This window comes from Thamnophis elegans, chromosome 11 (assembly GCF_009769535.1).
Source record: "Thamnophis elegans isolate rThaEle1 chromosome 11, rThaEle1.pri, whole genome shotgun sequence".
In the NCBI taxonomy this organism is placed as follows: domain Eukaryota; kingdom Metazoa; phylum Chordata; class Lepidosauria; order Squamata; family Colubridae; genus Thamnophis; species Thamnophis elegans.
This window is the reverse complement of record NC_045551.1, coordinates 29,297,308-29,313,599: the sequence shown is the minus strand read 5'-3', so window position 1 is coordinate 29,313,599 and position 16,292 is coordinate 29,297,308. Positions and strand designations below refer to the sequence as shown.

The window sequence follows — 16,292 nt, the reverse complement described above, 5'->3', positions numbered from 1 at the left end:
ATGGTGGCGGGGGATGGAAAGTTCACAGACCAAAGGCTGTGATATTTGTAGTTTGGTCAAATGTTTAAGACACTAGGCTAGAAAGCAGGAGACCATGAGTTCAAGTCTTGCCTTAGCCATGAGAGCCAGCTGGGTGATCTTGGGCCAGTCACTCTCTCTCAATTCAGCTCACCTCACCCGGTTGTAAGTATGATATAAGTATGTATATTTATTTTCAGGATATTGTCTTGCAGATAAAGAAGACAACTCACTATTTAGGGTTTATTTGATTAGTCCTAATAAGTATCACTTTGGTATTTTATAGTAATTTCACCTGCCTTGTATGAATATGGTTTTTAAAATATATTTTAATTATACATACACATATATACAATGGAAACATTTCTTTCAATAAATGCTATTTCAACAAAGGTGTTTATGATTTTATCATTATTTCACAAATGTTTGAAAAATGCAAATTATATGTTGTTTGATTTTAAAAACTGAAGGCAATCTACTAGTCATCAGTAATTACCAGAAAAACATTTACATTTTCCAAGCAATTATTTTTCTTTGCTTACCTAATAGAACTTTGCACTAGTAAAGCAAGCTGTATGAAACAATCATTTTGTATTTGTATTTATATTTCTTCTCCAACTGCAACCTTCTTAAACCTGTTCAATATCTATATCTTAAATGTTTTCCTAATTGTGTCAAATATTCTTCTTTAAGCCTATATATTACAAAGCAATCTTCTTCTGAGGGCAATTACTAGATTTAAAATGCTATTCAAATATTTCTGGAGGGATTTAATAAACAGGATAAAAACATGCAATTAACAATATTAACGCAACAGTAATACCTATTATAACATGCATTCCAAGTCTTGCCAAATTCTTCACAGTATGGTAACCAATTCCTTTACTTCCTCCAGTTACCAAGGCAACATTACCATTTTGAAGAGGAAAAACTGTCCAAAAAGACAAAATAAAATAGTTAGGAATTGTTTTGCAACAAAAAATTGCTCATCAAAACAGAAGTATCTGTTTTGACCAACTGACCAACATTTCACATGTTAATTATAATGATGCTTGTAGTTGCAACTGTTTCCCAGGGCACTTCATATAGCAGTACAATGTTAAGAAAAAAAAATTTTAAATCAATATTATCAAAATTGTTATTTTGTGAAATGTTTCTCAATCATATTTTATAGGCCAATAACTGACTGTTGCAGCAAATAATAATGAAATATACCGTTTCCCCGAAAATAAGACCTCCCCAGATATTAAGCCAAATCAGGTTTTTAGATGCATATGCTGAAATAAGCTCTCCCCCAGAGAATAAGCCTTCCCCCAAAATATTGCCACACAGCAGCAACCATGAGGTGACCATGCTCACCGCCTCCTCCACCCTAAAAATAATAAGACCTCCCCCCAAATAAGGCCAAGCACTTATTTCGGGGGTCAAAAGAAAATAAGACCCTGTCTTATTTTCGGGGAAACACAGTATAATGAAATGTACCATTTAACTTGTTGATTTTAATATAGAATGCCACATTAAATAAAACCAGTGAACTACGCTGAAATGGTATATTAGAAAAGGTATCGGTACATATGGAACACTAAATTTCACAGGCAGAATTAATCTCTTAGAAACAATTTGTTTCTTCAAACAAAAATGTTTACAATATCCCTTGCAACAGACTGTCTATTACTCACTTTTCTATTTCAATTTGTATGTCAAGTTTTCAGGAAATAATATATCATATATAATATGTGCAAAAGTCACATCTTCACTCAACATATTTTTGGTATTGGCAAAAAATTCTCTATGCATTTATTTTTAAATTCATTAAACATCCAAGAAGAAATATTTATCTTACCCCCTAATATTGAATCACTAAAGAGTTGATTTTTTCATACATGCTTTATTTCTATCATATACCATATTCATCACACTCACCTTTCTTCACTCTAGTTGCATAAAATGTTCCATAATTTACATCAATGTTGTTTAACATATATTTTAAAAAGAATGACTATAAGCTTTCTCCAGTTCACACATTTCACAATGACTTACTAAAGAGAATACTTTTACCCTACACACTCCTTTGCCAGCTTTAAGGCGTGAAGAATACATTGTGGAGGCAAAAGAAAGGCGGAGTTATATATTAAGGTCTTTTCATGCACAATATCTGTCTATTTAAATAAGTCCATCAGAAATATAGTTAAATTACAAATAAAATCAACTATTTACATTTATAAATTACAGTATTTAATAAATATCTTTCATGATTAGCTTGGAGTTTGCAGAGAATTTATTGATATAAAATATTGATAAATAGTAAATATACTGTTATACAGTTAACATACAAGTAATAGAAAAAATATTTAAAGCTCAGGGTTGATCTGCGGATTGATTATTTGGCAATTCTATTTAATTTGATAGATTACAATGAAAAACAACAAAACTATTCCTATAATCACAAATTACCTAAATTTGCTTCTTTCCCTGTGCTTTTTCATTATATGAAGAGAATTAGGTAATAATTTGAAATTAATTTTATACATTCATAAATGTTCAATATTATCAAGGGGTAGAAAAGTTTAGTGGATAAACTAGAGCATATATGTTGTAGAGTGTGAGCGTTGTGACAACCAGAGAAAAATTATTCCTACCCCCTACCATTATATTATAATATAGTACTTAATACATGCACTTAATCAGAGTACATTATGAAACTCCTGGTTGTCATATATAACTTAATGGCTAAATTAGAGAGCAAATTTCTCTGTTTTGCTACCTTTTCTGGGATGGTCGCAAAACTTATTTCCAGACATTATTATAATCTCTGTCACTTTTAACTCTGTAAAGTTCAGACTTTATAAGAAAAGCATAAATTTATAACTCCAAATTTTTAAACTGCATGCATATATATATACATACATATACATATACATATACATATACATATACATATACATATACATATATATATATATATATATATATATATATATACACACACACACACACACACATATATATATATATATATATATATATATATATATATATATATATATATATATATATATATATATATATATGCATTATTTCATAAACTATTTTAATTGCCCAATTGATTCCAGGCAATGTTCAACATGTATCAGAAAACTGCAAAACAAATTAACCAATTAAGTGACCAATTAACCAATTAAAATTTTGGAAATGTTGAAAGCATATTTATCCCAAGTTTTTAGGAGATTATCTAAGAAAGAAAGCACAAATAAATAAGCAGTCCTCACAAGACTGCCTCATATCAACAATGGAGTATAAATGATACTAATTTCAATTTAGAAAGTAAAGAATCCCTTGAGCCCAGTTGATGAATTCATGTATGGATCTCATTTGCCATTTCCTTCTTCCTTCGTTTTGTTATTTCCCAATTTCGCATAAAATCCTAGAGATTACAGAGAATATACACTGCCACTTTCAGAAGGATGACTATAAGCAGCTTCACACTATAAATTTCTCAGTTGCCTCAAACCATGAGATGGGTGGATAGATCGATAGATTGATATTCTTTATTTGTATTCTATTGATCATTGGAATTGCTCTGATAAAAAATATTATTTTATTTCAAAAAGTTTTTTTAGAAATAGTGCAGATAACAAGGTACATATACATTTTTCTTTAAAAAGAACCTACATTTAGAAAAAAAATTATTCAAACTGACAGATTTTGTCATCCTGCTATTTGCCTTAAAATTATGAAATGTATTGAACACTTGAAAAAAAAAATCTGATCTTACTGAAGAATCAGTTGCATTTTACAATAATCTTTGAAGAGAAGGATGAAACAAGACTGAAAAAACAAACAGAAGCAAAGGATAATTTAATATTGAATGAGAGCAACCTCTTCTATATTGAAAAAGATGAAATGTATTACATTGGACAAAAGCAGGAAGGATCTGAAGATCAAGGTACAAGATTGCCAGTTTTTGACATACAAGGAAAACAAATGAACAAAACACCCCAGAACTTCCCTATAAAGTGCCTTGATGAGAACATTTAAAAAAGCCTAAATTATTATAGCAATAAGAAAGCCATCTAAATTTTTTAATAGACTTGAGTTTGTATATGTAAAACTTCAAATCCTGTTTGTGTGAAAATGTTTTGTGTGTTTTTTTGAACATAAAGAGATCAAGGGATCTATTACCACACACCCTTCCTTTGAAAATTAAGCCCATTTCACTTTTTGTTAAAAGATGAAAGACATCAATTTACTGTGGTTTTAGACTAGAACAGAGGCTGTTGAGTCATCTAAAGTCTAATAAATCAGGCAGCATGGAAACATAAATACTGCTGTATTAACAGACTTAGTAAAGATCAACACCTATTTTCCTGTCATATTATCGTCTATCTATTCCACTGGATATATTGCATGTGTTGCAGGCAAAAAGGGAAAATTTTGCAAATAATTTACTCTCTCTGGTCCTTAACAGCAAGTAAATAATCAATACAGAAGTTGTATAAGCAACATATGCCTTAGTAACAATCAGCATAAAATGTATTTGAATATAAGACATGTTGGAATGTTCTTTGCTCTGCAGGATTGTAGAGAATACTCTGAAGTTGAAATTATATTGTATCTACCATATAAGAATGCTAAAGACAGGGGAAGGGAGGGAGGGAGGGTAAAATGCATAGTCTTACCATCCATTTATTTTTCCATATTTGTGACACAAATCTAAATATTGTATCTGCCAATCTAAAGATCAGCTAGGCTCACAGATGCAGGTATAACACATGCCACAGTTGTAAAGAGGTACAAGAGATTTCTCGTAATTAGATGTAACGTTTACACATGGCCCAATATTTAGCCAATAATCAGAGTGTGGCATGTTTTCTGTAGCTTCATTTCTTATCTGTCAGAGATGATCTAGATCAGCACACAATTTCCAATGTATATTTTATCACCATTGACACCAAGGCTAACTCTGAAACACACAATGCAGGAAGATCCACCAAATATATGAATGCTAAAAACATTTGTGCAAGCCTTATTTTACTCTGAAACAAAAAAAAAAATGTTGGGATTTTAAGTGGGTAATGTCCATGACCATGAGTCCCTCTTAAAATTCATTTTAAATAACTGAAAAACCAAAAAGCAACAATGAGTCTTTCAGCTCCATAGATTAATACTTTATTACAGCTTAAGCTTTCGTGTATTCAGAGCTATCACATATATTAAATTTTAGCTTGTATTACAAGTATATAAGCACACTATGGCTTAATGCAGGAGATGGGACAGAAGGAAGTGAATAAGATGAAAATGAAAGCAAAAGTGGAGATCTTATTAATGGTATCAATGTCTATATAACCAATCTGCACTTTTTAGATTTGTCTTAATTATTTTTATATTCTGATTTTATATTCAATATATTCTCTTTGTATTGCTTCTATTAATTGTGAATATAAAGTAATAAGTGAAGTAATAAGTGTTTTTGTTATAGAAAAAGGCTAAACTCCTATAGCATTTCCTTAAAAATTCAATGTTAAAGTACTTTCTAACTGACTATGAAGATATAAGGACTTTTTGAATCCAGAGATCTGATTCCCTTCGTAGTTGGGCAGGTATTAAGATGTGAACATGAACTTCAACAAATGAACAGAAAATCTTACGGTTGTCCAGTTTAACACAGCAAAATAAAAAAAAAAACTGTTTCCTATGCTTCAGCAATTACAATTCAGTGCGCATTATCATTATTAAAGAAAATATTTTGGGTTCATCCCACCTTTTGTTGGCTTTTTTCAAAATTTCTGATACTGACAATTTGTTTTTTTATTGTAACACAAGTAGTCAAATTTGTACATAAGAAATTTATTTTGAGGCAGCATTCAGAGGAATAGACTAAGTACTTCTATAAAATGATAGTGTGTCCCCAAAATCATGCCTCAAAGACAACTTATTATGAATTGGACATTGGTGAAAAGATATTCTATTCCGTTAAAATTTTAGGAAAACATTTCATGATTTTTACTTCAAAATGTTTATTAAAATGAAGTATGGTTAAAAAATTACATAATAGAAATGGAAAGACAAGAATAGTATACTTTAGTACAATTGACTAAATATTACAATTTATATCATAATTAAATAGAAATATAAAGGCTCATAATATTCAAAAATACATTTTGTATTTTGACAATTTTTCTTTCATTTCTCCAATTACAGTTGGAATTTTTGAAATGCGATAACCTTTTAAAGACTAGATTTATGCAGAAAATATTGTATGAAAAATCTATATCCACATGTAGAATTTAGAATGATAAGATTATTGAACAATTGAAAGTTATATGTTTCACCTGATATCTAAAGATGCTACTAGCTACTAATACTGTGACTGTGTAACTTATTTTACACTATAAAATTTGCTTTTCCAATTATAATCTTTTTTTTAATGTGTCCCGTTCATTTTAATGAAATATAAGATAAATAGATGTTAGATGTATTCTAATATGTGCAGACGTATCTTCACATTTGTTTCTTTCCTTCTATTACTGGGCATAATCACAGGTTGGCTGCAAATCTCATAAATTTCACAAAGAAAAGTATCTGAAGCACTGTACAAATGTCTAAAACCAGTGGTTGGTTGCAGGCGGTACACTCTGGTACGGACATATTGGTGCCTGCTAGGAGCACCGGATACCGTTCCGGTATGGTGCTCCGGAGGGTGCACCCACCCACCCTCACCTGTATTTGAGCTCTTAGGCGCTTCCGCACACATGCACAGAGCACACGGTACCTGCACGACACTCCACCAAGCAGCTGGAGAGTCACAGAGGCATCACGGAGCATCGTAGTAGGTAAGGGTGCATGCACGTGCACTGCGTGCGTTATGTGGAGGACACCGGGCCCAGTTGCACCATACCAGTTGCAACTGGATCCAGAACTCACCACTGTCTAAAATATTGATTTTAACATTTATAAGAAAAAATCTACAGATTTGAGTGACATGAGATGCCAAGATATTGAACTAGAAGCTAGTAGTAGAAGCTGGTAAATTTCATGTCAGGTATGACATAATAAGAACTATTACCATTTGGCACAGATGTTCCCATGCAACAGAAGTTTAGAATTTATGGAATAAATTAGCAAAGCAGATATATCAAAGTGATATATCTGGTATGGTGCCTAGAAACATGATGCCATTTTATATACAGAAGTTTTCTTGAAGTTACAAATGAAAAAGCACTCCTAAGCTTTGCAAATGATTGCTTGGTAATAGTACAAGATACAAAACTAATGACTTGTAACAATATGGTGATATAATTCAACCTCATATTCATTTGCTGATAGAGCAATCTTAATATCTTTTGCTGTGATATGAATTTTGGAAAGATTACATTTAGTACAGATGACAACAATGTTCTATCATTATTCCTTACCACAAACACAATATGGAGCTCCTGAAAAGAATATTAAAATTCAATTACATCAGAAAACAGGTTCCTACAGTTGCATTGTAGCATAATATACCCAGTACATGTGCCAAGATTTCACTATAACCAAATAAACATAAAAATCCTAACACTTCTATTTCAGGACACTTAACAACAAAGAAATAATCTGGTTGTCAGAAATAACACTTGTCTATTAAACATTAAATCCTTCACATAATCAATCTCTGATAATTTGGCCTATAAAAAGCTTTAAATATTTAAATGTGTGAACACTTAAATCAAAACTTTTAAAAATCAAAAATTCTACATCAAAAACATTTTGCATGTTGACTTTAAGTCATATATTTGCTGAAAATATTGTTTAAAGGGATTGTATAGTAGGTGACCAACCAACTGTTTATAAATTACTATTTATACATCCTATTTCTAAATCAATGATAAAATATATCTGTAGCTTTTACTGACTCTATACTTATAACTTTTATGCCAGTTTGTCTTCTTGAATCACAAATCACAACCATGATCCAGACTCTCACACATATTCCACATACAAAACCTATCCATGTTGAAGTTGTTCAATATGTACATTTTTAAAATAGTTTTTTTTGGGGGGTGGGGGGGTGTAAGTTAAGACCTTTTGTCTGAAAGTCTATTGCTTCTATATGAGGCCATTATCCCGCATATTTAAAACGGTGCTGCTCCCATTTGCTGTGTTACTTGAATTAATCATATGATCCTGTTCCAATCCCCACTCTCCTTCATCCTCTTCATCAGGTTCAGCTTCAGATCCACTATGAGTGTTCTCATACAGAAAAACCTGCTCATCCACGTGAGCTGGAGCTAGCTGATTTCTTTTAGCACTAACAACATTGGCTGAAGAACTAAAAAGACGCTCTGGAAAGATCCTTGTAGCTACAATGCACCAGTATTTCTGAAGCACCTTTGGCAAAACAGGAAACAAAGCAAGTCTATCAGACCACCACTTGAGGGGATCTTCACTGAGCCCAAGGACTTTCTGTGACTTGAAATTGCTCAGTTCCTCAATTACCTGAGCGTGCCACTCCTCTTGATCTTCAACACTCCCCGTCTGGCAAAAGATTTCTGCGAGCATATTATTAATAGCACTAGTAGGAGGAGGCGTGAAAGCAATTGCCGCTTTTTTCACTGGTGGCTCTTCTGACACTACAAACATTTTTTCTTCAGGCCTCGAAGTATTGTCTTTTATTTTTTCCAGGATACTTTTTGCTTCCTCCAGCACTCTGTTCTCAACCTGTTGTTTTTCAAAAGTCGAAAGAAAGGGCAATTTCTTGTATCTTGGATCTAAGAAAGTTGCAACATTGAGAAACATGTCTATCTCAGGGTTATGCTGGTATGTTGTTGATAGTTCCTTGGCAATCACCTCCTTTGCCATGCTTATTTCTTTTAAGTCATTTTCTTTTATACTTAATGTTGTATTTAACAGCATGTGAAGAAGAGGTTTCATCATGCTTATTCTTGGGTATTTGGAAGAAGATATCATCTCAGCTACCTGCTTGAATGGCTGAAGCAAATCCACCAGCCCTTCAATTGTATTCCATTCATTAGCTTCCAGCATCAGGTGGTGATTATTGCTATCTTCCACAAGTACTGCAGCAATAACAAACTGTTGCTCTTTAAGACGTTGCAGCATGGCAAGTGTGCTGCCCCACCAGGAAACACGATCACTCACAAGCATGCAATGCAAACTATTCTGCTGTTGCTGCTTCTCACTCAACATATACATGGCTACTGCAGACTGCTGAAAATATTCCACCAGTTTTCGACATCTAGATAGAGCACTACTCAATTTAGGAAGCTGAAAAGCTTGCTGTATACCCACATTGAAAGTGTGACCTAAGCATGGCATCTGTACTGAGATGTCCAAAAGAGAGCAAGCTTTCACTACATCTTTCCCATTGTCTGTTGTAGCCCCAAAAACTTTGGTATTAATTTCCCATTCAATGAATATCTCATACAGGACTCTTGTAATTGTCTCTGCAGTGTTTTCCTCTGGTACTTCAAATGTTTTTAGGCAACGAGAATTAATAGCCAAGCTGCCAGAGGAACCAGTTCTAAGAAAATGAACAGACAATGTTACATAGGATCTATTCTGAGTATGACTGCTCCATATATCAGTTGATATACCACACCATGGAATGTCTGTCAATTCTTTTAACACAACCTCTCTAACAGCAACATATTTTTCAGGAATTCCTTTCGTGCAGAAGTACTTTCTGCAAGGAAGTTCATACCTGGGATCAGCTGTTCTTAAGAGACTCTTAAATGTGGGTTCATCGACAATAGATGGAGGATGTAACCCTTCACAAATTAAACTAATCACTGCTGAGGTCAGCTCTTGATGCTTTTTATTCTCATAATTGTGACTTGTTTTCATAATTAAGTTGTCCTGAACAACCTGCTGAGATGATTCAGGCTTCAGTTTTGAAAATGCAGTTGCAAAAGCCTCTCTCATTTGCTCAGTGTTGCTTTTCACAAATTCACAAAATTCATCTGGATGATTCTTTTCAAGATGGTAAGAGAGATTGGATGTATTTCCTGAATATGCAATCTGTGCCATACAAATGCGGCAGTAGATTTTCTTCCATTGTAATATACATCCCTCTGCATTGGTATCAAAGCCAAAGTACTTCCATACTTTACTCTTTGCTCTTGGGTGGGCCACTAACTTTAGGTCTGATGGGGAAGTTTCCAAAGTTTTATTCTCCATTGCTTCTTAGCCACTGTCCCAACCCCTTTTGATTCTTCACTCATTAATGAGCACCTGATAAAGGCAGCAGATAAACATAACATGAGGACTGGTTTGTTCAACTGTACAAAATTAATAACAACATTGGAATGTTCCTCTTTGAACATTCCACTTTGAAAACTGAATACACGCAATACTATTTCTACATGTTTTATGAGTAATAGTTAATCAGAGTTCATGACAAAACATTGGACCAAATTTAACTGCCCTCTGGACAATTTACCTCAAGGTATAATTTTGGGAGGCTCACATGCACAGAAATAGAATAAGTGCAATAGCCTCGATTGCATGTTTAAATTTAAATATAGAGAGAAGAGGTCATTACACAACTCTGATGCATCCAAGGATACAACAAAATGTTATCCAATCTCTTCAACACTAAATAAATGTTCATCTCTGATCAATCTCTGCATATCAGGAATCCATGACTTCAAGAATAGTTTGCTGTCCAGGTTCAAGAAAGCTTCTATAGATAATAACTCCAGAAATAACGGCCTTTCCCCCCTGTACCATGAGTAAGAGTGTATTAGGGGCAGATCACACTGACCATAAGAAATACTCACCATGGTAAGTGAAATGTGTGATCCTAAACACATTGTACTGCTTAAGGCAATGAGCAAGGAAGCTTTTGATAAACTGAGAATTTATGAAATTTATTTTTCCCTTCTTGAGTTTTTCCAATTGTCGTAAGCATGGATGTATTTTTCTGGGTATTATTATGAATATGCTTGAATAGCTCTATTATATTTTTTAATATTTCACAACAATATGACATAGAAGCTAACAGCATTTTAATGAACAGAATTTGGAAGCCCATTTGTTGAATGTTCATCTAGAATCTAACTTAAATGCCTTGTGTTAACTGAGAGGTTTATTAGAAATTTGAGTTGTGCTGTATTTATTGTGATGCTTTCAGAAATTCAGTTTTATAAAGTCGCCTCAATATGTCCAAATGTGTAAACTGGTCTCTGTGGCTAGTAGTAATTTTGAACTGTTTGCTTTATTTAATGCACATATGAATAAACAAGATGGTTAAAATTCTACAAGCAAGAGGTTTAAACAGAAATTTTAAGAATTCCTCTGAATGTTCACAAGTTCTCCCCAAAAGTCTTTGAAGCACTATATCACAAATTAACATCATAGAAGATGGATCAACCAGTGATAGGTGATCTCAAAAAGGCTAAACTGGACTGAATCTCATTACAGTCAGATGGGGAGACTACTACAAAATCTAAGAGCTGAAGAGCTATAAACTAGATTTAATAGTTGAAAAACAAGTTGAGTATGATAATTAGAAATCACTTTTATTATTTTCATGAGAATTGCAAGGCATATCCCAAGAGATTGCTAAAAGTTATGTTTAGCCTTTATTTTAAATTGTAATAAATTCATCTGAAATAAATTGTACACAGGTAGTCCTCAACTTACAACCACAATCGAACCCAGAATTTAAGTTGCTAAGTGAGAAATTTGTTAAATGAGTTTTTCCCTACTTTACGACTTTTCTTGCCATATTTGTTAAATGAACGGTTGTTCATTGAATATGGCTTCCCCATTGACTTTGCCTGTCAGAAGGCCATAAAAGATGATCACATAACTCCAGAACACTGCAACTGTCATAAACATGAAAATGAACCAATTGTCATGAATGTAAATCATGTGACCATGGGAATGCTGCAACAGTCATAGGTGTGAAAAATGGTCATATCACTTTTTTCAGTGCTGTTGTAACTTTGAACTGTTGTAAGTCAAGGACTAACTATAATGCAAAGTGCTTAGTTTACAGTGTATACGTGGCAATCTCATTCCCTAATTAGTTTTGGGCAGCTTATTATCATTTACATAACTAGTAACTGTGCATTTTCCATAAATGTTTATATTTCTATCAATAAATAACATACAGAAGCACACACCACAAAAAGAGCAGAGGTGTTGAAGTGGTTAGAATGGAGTACTGCAGGCTAATTCACTGCTCACTGTTCAATTCTAACAACTCAGCCTTCCATCCTTCCAAGGTCAGAAAATGAGGACCCAGATTGTTGGGAGCAACATGCTGGCTCTCTAAACCACTTACAGGGGGCTGTAAAGCACTATGAAGTGTGCCAAGTGCTATTGCTATAAAGTTAAAATCTATGGATTTAAAGTTTAAAGTTATTGTTTATAAAAAGGAAAGTCTATGTGTTAGGCAATAAATATGTTTATGTGTAAATATGTATACGTGTAAAGATTGTTTGTACTCAATTTTTTTTTACTAAATATGGCAAATCATTTTGCACAAATACCCAGACTTCTTAAATATGCAAGTTATTTTATCACTCATTTACCATTGTCGAAAAATATAGCTCAAGAGACAGGAAAAAATGCACTACTTAGATTTTCTAGCTCAAGAGATTCACTCTCACTGTCAAGGTATCTTAAAGACTTCTCACAAATGACACATTTACAGCTAATAATGAGGCCATTACTATTATAAATATTCCTCCTGGGCACTTGTAATTACTCTGCTCTGATATATGAATCAAAAGAGGAAAACAGATGTTTTATTTTTCTTTTTTAGAAGTTATAACCAGCATCACAGCTGGCACTTCATAAACTACTTGATAAATGGAACTAATACAGCATTTCCAAACAAGTTGTCAGTAGCATTTCGGTTGACAAAATTTACCTGACAGGTAACTAATAGAGTAATAATAAATGAGTACACAATGCTACTCTTAATAAATGAATATTGTAAAGTATATGGACATTAAGGGCACAAAGGATCTCCATTAGATCCTTTGTGCCCTACAACCTCAACAAGTTCCTGATTGGGTAATAAGGACTATCTTTTGGCTTTCTCCAATAAGAAAATGAAGGTTCAATGCGTATTCTTTTTTTCTTTTTAAATTAGGTTAAAATTTCCTCATCTTCCCTAATAAAATCAAAAACACACAGTCAAGTTATGGAATCAATTTATTTTTAAGTTCAAAGCTAAGCATTTTCATAAATGCAATAGCCATTTTCCTAAATGTAATAGAGTGACATTATATTTTCTCATAACTTTTAAGCAACATATAAGAATGGGATGTTGCAAAATAGTTAATGTTCTGTAATTCTGAATAACTAGCAGAGTTTTCTCTTGGAACAGAGTCCTAAAACCAAGAGAAAGGAGACAATAAAATAGCTGGCAAAATTTGAAATTTGAAGGCAGAATTTAGAATAAGAACAAATAAATTGAAACTTATATTTATAATTTTAATTCTATCAAATTATAGCCTTTCAGATATTGCACATTCAGGAAGAAGAGTGAAAACTGAACTGATCTGATTACCTGTATTTTTCGGATTATAAGACACCCCTGACTACAAAACACACCTAAATTTAGAAGAGGAAAACAAACAAAAAAAGGTTTTTGGCCTCCATGTACTGCATTTTCAGCTCTTGGGGGGGGGGGGTTCAGCCCTTTACTAGCCTTTTTTCTACCCATTTTCCAGCCTTTTTTCTGCCCCTTTTTGAGGCTTTTTTCAGCCAGTTTTTGAGGCTTTTTTCAGCCAGTTTTTGAAGCTTTTTTCAGGCCATTTTTCAGGCTTTTTTTGAGCCTCAAAAATGCCCCCCCAAAAGGCCTGAAAATGGGGTATGCAGAGGCCAAAAATAGGCCGGTGGGTGGGCAGTGCTTCAGCAATATTTGGTCTTTAAGATACACAGACATTTTCACCTCATTTGGGGAGACAAAAAGGTACATCTTATAGTCCAAAAAATAGATAGTTACCTAAGCAAGAGACTGTAAGACATTGTGGATAGAACTACTGAAAAGGGACAATTTTATTTGCTGCTTTCCCACATCAGGTGAGTTTTCTCCTTTGTCGCCTTGGAAACAAAGCGATGCCACTGTTGTTTTTTTCTCATTTGTAAAGGTTCTGGTTCTTTCTTAGTAAATCTTTTACTGTTTGTCAACAATTTGGAATCAAGAGAAATAATGTTTCCCATCTTAGTGGCTAACTTTGAAAGATGGAAAAAGACAGAGCAGTAATAGTTTTTAAAATGTCCTGGTAAAGGGTAATTAAGCCAGTATAATCACATAATGCACAGGTGCTTGCCTTCAACAAAATTCTATAGCCCGAATGGATGCAATTTTTTGCTTTTAGTTTTCAAATCCAGTGAAGATAGAAATCATGGCATTCAATAATTTCATATACCATAGTCCCAGGGATTACAAAACAACAGTATCAAAATTTGTTCTCAGTTTATCTTCTCAATATACTAAGATAATTATGCATTCAAGATAAAATAAGGATAAATTTTATAAAGCTTTCTAAGTTACATGTTGAAATTAAATGTTAGATATGACATATTTAGATTAAATGCAATATAAATATATTACCAAAATACTTTTTAATGAAAATGAAATAATCTACAGGTATGGCCTAGAATCCAGGAGTGTCAAAAGATGCATCATGTGCAAACCACGCCCACCCTGGCTCCACAAAGACAAAAAACATCACAATGTCATGTGACGTATCACAATCAAGTTTGACACCCATGGCCTAGACCATTAGTGACATATACACTCAACACATTTCAGTCAACCTGTGAATCTGGACTCTACATATTAATTTAAATAAAATCTAAAAATTTACTCTATAATCTAGTGTAGTGTCTATTCACATAACATAAATCATGATAAAGTCTGGTGTCCAGGATACACTTTCCCTATGCAAGTAGGATACAAATCATTTACCTACAGATTTTTCTAAGGTCCTGAAACTCTAGGGTTCCAAAGAAGTTAAAGAAAAAAAGTTTACACTGAATAGATTATGACAATCTACAACCAAAAGAAGCTTGATCATTCAGTAGAAGGTGATTAGGTGTATTCACAGGTAAACCAGTTTAAGCTATATTGTAGATGGGTAAAATTACTGATCTCAACCATAGAATACTGTAGGTCTAAACAAAGACAATTACATCAATTAACTGCAGTTGTGCAGATCAAGAGCAGTTTAGGTGTGCCTTATTTAGACTATTGTAAGTGGCGTTTTACTTGAAAAGTTTTTGTGCAAAATGTAACTATTGTTTACTGCAAAATATTGCTATCAAAATGAAACTACGGGTTCAGTTCTATCTGCACTAGCAAGGAAGTTACGTTCCGACTTAAATCCCTTATATTACAGCATTTTCATTTTTCTAGTTTGCTAGGATTTATTCTGACGAGTAACTTTAAACAATCTCTTCGTGCGTGACCTCCTCCCAACTCTTCCAGCACAGAAACTAAGAAATAGGAAGTTTCAACTGCCATTTCTTGTTTATAAATCCTTGCCCCCTGCACTTTTCGTTATCCAATAAAAGCCCAACTGATGCCGAAAAGCAAAGTGACGGTGTTGAGAAGAATCTTTAGCGCCCGTTGCTCCAGCTCCGTCGTGCAATCTACTAACCTGCTTTGGAAACGGAGAGCGGAAAGAGGCGTCGAAACAGCTGCTCCAGGGCTACGCGAAAGCCGATAAAATAGACCCAAAGGGTCGGCATTAGCAGGGACAATAGCGACATGGCTGCCAGGCCCCGCTGACGCTGGGGTCGCCTTGGGATCCCCTTCTCTCCCTTGGATCAGTGAAGAGCCAGTTGCCAACCCACCAGGGGAGCCGCGGAGTCGGAACAACTCGGCCAGAAGCCTACTAGGTAGCCACACCCAGCGGAAGAGGATTCCGTCCGCCTCCTCTTAATGGGGCGATCGGGTCCTTTCTGAGCATGTGCGCTGGTGATCGGTATTCTCATCCTTTCGTGTATGGTTTTTCCCTATCGCCCGCTTGTCGCGGCGTTTCGAGAGAAGCTGCGTCCTTTCATCCTTGGAACTGTTAGGCAGACAGAGTATTTTTAAACGGAGTCCTATAATTTCAGCGGTCGTAGCAATAATCGGCGGTCTAATCCTGTCCCTGCGTTTCTTTCAGGATTGATTCAGTGTAAAATTGGAATAAGATATAGTAGTGGATCGTAGTATGTTGAAAGGTATCTGGGACTACCTTTCTGAATTAAAAGTGACATAAATATGTTCAAAATGTAAGTTCCACTGAGTTTAAAGGGGAGTAAGG

The 16,292-nt window shown here is 34.0% G+C and overlaps 2 protein-coding genes across 2 annotated transcripts in view; both read right to left on the bottom strand.

Moving 5' to 3' along the window:
- LOC116514742 (dehydrogenase/reductase SDR family member on chromosome X-like) overlaps window positions 1-15,898 on the bottom strand; it is a 127,917-nt gene extending 112,019 nt beyond the window's left edge. Inside the window, 2 exon segments of the mRNA XM_032226425.1 lie at window positions 842-949; window positions 15,642-15,898. Of these exon segments, the coding sequence (XP_032082316.1) occupies window positions 842-949; window positions 15,642-15,753 (220 nt within the window). The 5' untranslated portion in view covers window positions 15,754-15,898.
- ZBED1 (zinc finger BED-type containing 1) lies at window positions 8,032-15,725 on the bottom strand. The gene is made up of 2 exons (XM_032226424.1): window positions 15,642-15,725; window positions 8,032-10,248 (listed from the first exon to the last, which is right to left on the bottom strand). The coding sequence occupies exon 2, from the start codon at window positions 10,192-10,194 to the stop codon at window positions 8,107-8,109; it is 2,088 nt and encodes a 695-aa protein (XP_032082315.1). The 5' UTR covers window positions 10,195-10,248; window positions 15,642-15,725; the 3' UTR covers window positions 8,032-8,106.
- Window positions 15,899-16,292: the final 394 nt, after the last annotated feature.